Source organism: Plasmodium inui (assembly GCF_000524495.1).
Source record: "Plasmodium inui San Antonio 1 unplaced genomic scaffold supercont1.78, whole genome shotgun sequence".
Classification (NCBI taxonomy): Eukaryota; Apicomplexa; class Aconoidasida; order Haemosporida; family Plasmodiidae; genus Plasmodium; species Plasmodium inui.
In genome coordinates, this window is record NW_008481912.1 from 8,442 (window position 1) to 11,834 (window position 3,393).

Consider the following 3,393-nt stretch of genomic DNA (forward strand, 5'->3'; position numbering starts at 1 on the left):
GTTTCTCCGCTGTTGTTTGCTTTTCCGTCCTGCGCCTGGTTTTTACCAGGGGTCCTTCTTGTCTATAGCTCTTCCTCTGTTTATAGCCCGCCCGATTTTTCCGCGTCCTGTTCTCCTGTTTGTTGGGTTTCCCATTTTTGCAGTGACCTGTGGGAGGTCCCATTTCTTCGGTGGGCGTTTGTCCAGTTTCTGCCGTGTGTTTGCGGTGTCCTCGAAAGGCTGTTGCTCTGCACCCTTGTCATCTATCCCCTCGTGTTGGCCCCGCTTCCCTGCGACTTGGTCCTGGTCATGCTGGTGTATATTGTGCCTGCCGGTGTTGTTGTTATTTCCACCGTTTCTTTGCCGGAATCTCTGATGTTTTGTGCTGGAGTGCGGTTATGGAGTTCAGCAATATTGCCTGACTCACACTTTTGCATTCTTCCCTTTAGTTTTATTATATCTTCTGTGTTGATATTTCCTCTTTCCTCCCGTTTTCCCTACTGTCAGCTGTTTCACCACCGGTTTTATCTGGGTTTCTTCGGTTGCGTGTTCTGGGATTCTTCCGGCCATAGGTACCCCTGGTGGTTACTAGGTGTCCTGAGGCTGTACTTGACGTGTAACTGTTTGCATCTGTTGTGACCTCGTCCTTCTGGTCATGTTTCTGAATTAGATGTGGTTTTGGTACCGGTTTGATGCGGTTCCCTTTGTTTTCCTCTAGGGGTTTGGGTTTTTTTTATGTTTGGTGTGTTGGCATATATTATAGGTTCTGGCGTATAGGCTATTATTTGTGTCTTTCTCGGGGAATTCTATTCAATTTTTTCCTCTAGTGGTTCTGTGTCACCCTCTGGGCCTCGAAATGTACGGGTTGTTCTGTCTAATAACATTCTGTCCAGGAGTTTTGGATAGTTTCGTCCTCTATGGACTCTGCTTGACTGCTCCTTCGTATTTATTCTGCTCTGTTCACAAACACACGGTCCCCGATGGCGTATGGGAGATGAGATTCCGGATAGTCCTCTTGTAGGCTCCTTCTTCTTTGGCGGGCATTCTCGCATCCGTCCTGTGGTTCTTATTATTCTTTGTTATACGTCTCTAGTTTTCACTATTTCGCTGTCCTTGGAAGGTTTGGATTAAGATATTCTCCCTCTTCTTGGATATTTTGCTTTTGGTTACGGTGCTCTGATTTATCCTTGGCGTCTTCCTTTATTACACCAGCGGGACGGCCTCTTCCTGGAATTGTTTGGCCCACTTCTGGGATTCCTCTCTTTTTTAGTTCTATGTTCTTCTCCTCTTCATCTTTCCCCCTTGTTGGCTGTATTTTTCCGTTTCCTTCACGGTTTCCGAACTCTGGCTTCCTGGCACTTTAATGGGGTGCCACTGTTGCTTCAGGGGGTTCCTTTTCGGGTTTCTATCTTCTTCTGGATTCTTCCTGGGGATGTCCGCCGGTTTGACGCTGCCCCTCTTATCCCTGACTTTTCCTCTGCTTCCCAGTAAATTTATATTTTTTATTCGGTGTCCAGTTGTATGGCATCCTTCTGGTTTCAGCGGTTTCGCTGCCTCGTTGCCCCATATGCTTATTTGTCTATTCGGTTTCATTGGGGAGCCGCCTATCAGTGGAGGTTGCCTATTCTTCCCTATTTCTTCCTGGGGAGTCCAGAGACATGGGCTTGAGTTTCTTTGCATAACCTTCCTTTGCCATTTATCCTTACGCTGGTTCTACATTCCCCTGTGCTGGTGTTGCTCATCTTCCTCTCGCTCTTGGCCTGTTGCTTCCTAGAAGTGAACATTACTGCTGTTTTTGTTGTTGGGCGTGCTTTTGTTTTGGGTTTCGTCTTCTTGGTCTCCCTGTCTCAGTCGGTACAACATTCCTCATTACTGATACCAGTCTCTTTTCTCTGATTCCTGCCTCCCGCTTGTCTGGCATTCTATTCCTCCCTGTGCTTAAACCCTCTTGCCCCATCCGCGCTCGGGGATATCTTGGTCCTGTCGTAGATCCTTCCCCTCTATACATTTCCTTTGGCTTTCCGTCTGAGAGGAATTTGAGGTAATCTTCCCTGTCCAGACTGCTTTTAGGTGCGTTCAATGTGTTCCTTGGGCTTTGTATACCTCCTGGGTCTGCCCCAGAGTCAATTCTTTTCCGCTTGGTGTCAAGTTCCTGCTTCTGGGGTTAGTCAGTTCCCCTTAGCTCCTTCCCCCCCTTCTGCTTTGCTGTTGGCTATTCTGCTTTCCCCTTTTTCGTTTATTCTGTTGTTATGCCGATGTATCTCTTTTTTCTAGCGTCCTAGTACCTTGGTTTCTTTGCTGTATACTTCTGTAGACATTAGCTGCTAAAGTTTCTCCTTAAGGCGCTAACAATTTGCCTTCTGTTGATTTTTGTTGGTCACTATTTCGGGCTTTTTCATTCTGGTCAGCCTGTTTAGGCCTTGTTTGCCCCTAAAGCTTGCTTTGGGGGGGCTCAATCCTCTCCTGGTTGTCCAATTCTTTTTGTCTTCTTGCGGATTTGGGTTTGTTCTCCTGTATACTGGTCCCCTTTCAGGCTTCATAAGTTGTCACTGGTGCTGCTCCTTCTTTGGCCCCCTTGTTGCTGTGTACTGGCTGTTCGGTAGAACATCTAGGCGTCTAGGGCCTGTACCTGTCTTGGTTCCTTTCCAGGTTAGTTTTCTTCTTTTTATTAGTGTGGTGGCATGTGGGGGGGTTATTTTCTCGCGTTATTTGTTTCTAGTAGCTTTGTTGCAGTTTCCTGGGGTCACTCATACTTTTATGGTGTCTGGAGGCTCCTTGTTCTGCTTCCTCGGTTTCCTGATTGGATGGTTATTGTGGCGTACTGGGCACTTTTCCTGTGTTTTTCTCCTCTTCCTTCTACCTCCTTGTTATACGGGGGTTATCTATCTTCTTGGGAATTTATCCGTGGGCTGGATGTGGTATTTTCTGCTATTTCTTCGTCTTAGTTTCTCTTGTTTTCTGTTGCTGTTGAACTCATGCTTGTTATGGGTGTTGGATCCTGGGGGGGGTTAACTGTCTCGTTCTTCCTTTTAAACCTCTGTTGCCTCCTCTTCTCTTGGTGTCTTCGACTGTTAGAATTCTTGAGGCGGCCGTCATAATGTTATCTGAAATCTGTGGATTCAGATGCAGCGGAACTCGGCCTTGTTTTTTCGTGTCTGTTTCACCTGGGTTGAGGTTTCCCCTAGCTCGCCATGCTTCTGTAGTGTTTTGCTGTAGTTGGGACCCCCCTTCTCCTTTTTTTAATTACTGAGATCCTGTTTCTTGATAAATATTACTTCGCCTCCTTAAGCTTCGGATGGTGGGTGTCCTATTATTCCTTTGCCTTCTGCTGTAAAGCTCTGCGGAAGTTTGGGCCCTCTGGGAATCCTTTTGTTGTTTTTCCCAGTTTTTGTTCGTAAACTACTTGGGTACTTT

General features: G+C 46.6%; 2 protein-coding genes across 2 annotated transcripts; both read right to left on the reverse strand.

Annotated features, from left to right (window-relative positions):
- Positions 1-1,251: 1,251 nt before the first annotated feature.
- C922_05471 (hypothetical protein) lies at positions 1,252-1,572 on the reverse strand (the record flags this gene model as incomplete). Its single annotated transcript, XM_008821042.1, has 1 exon — positions 1,252-1,572. The coding sequence occupies one exon, from the start codon at positions 1,570-1,572 to the stop codon at positions 1,252-1,254; it is 321 nt and encodes a 106-aa protein (XP_008819264.1).
- Positions 1,573-2,324: 752 nt separating this feature from the next.
- Positions 2,325-2,519, reverse strand: C922_05472 (hypothetical protein; the record flags this gene model as incomplete). Its single annotated transcript, XM_008821043.1, has 1 exon — positions 2,325-2,519. One exon carries the CDS (start codon positions 2,517-2,519, stop codon positions 2,325-2,327), a length of 195 nt encoding a protein of 64 aa, XP_008819265.1.
- Positions 2,520-3,393: the final 874 nt, after the last annotated feature.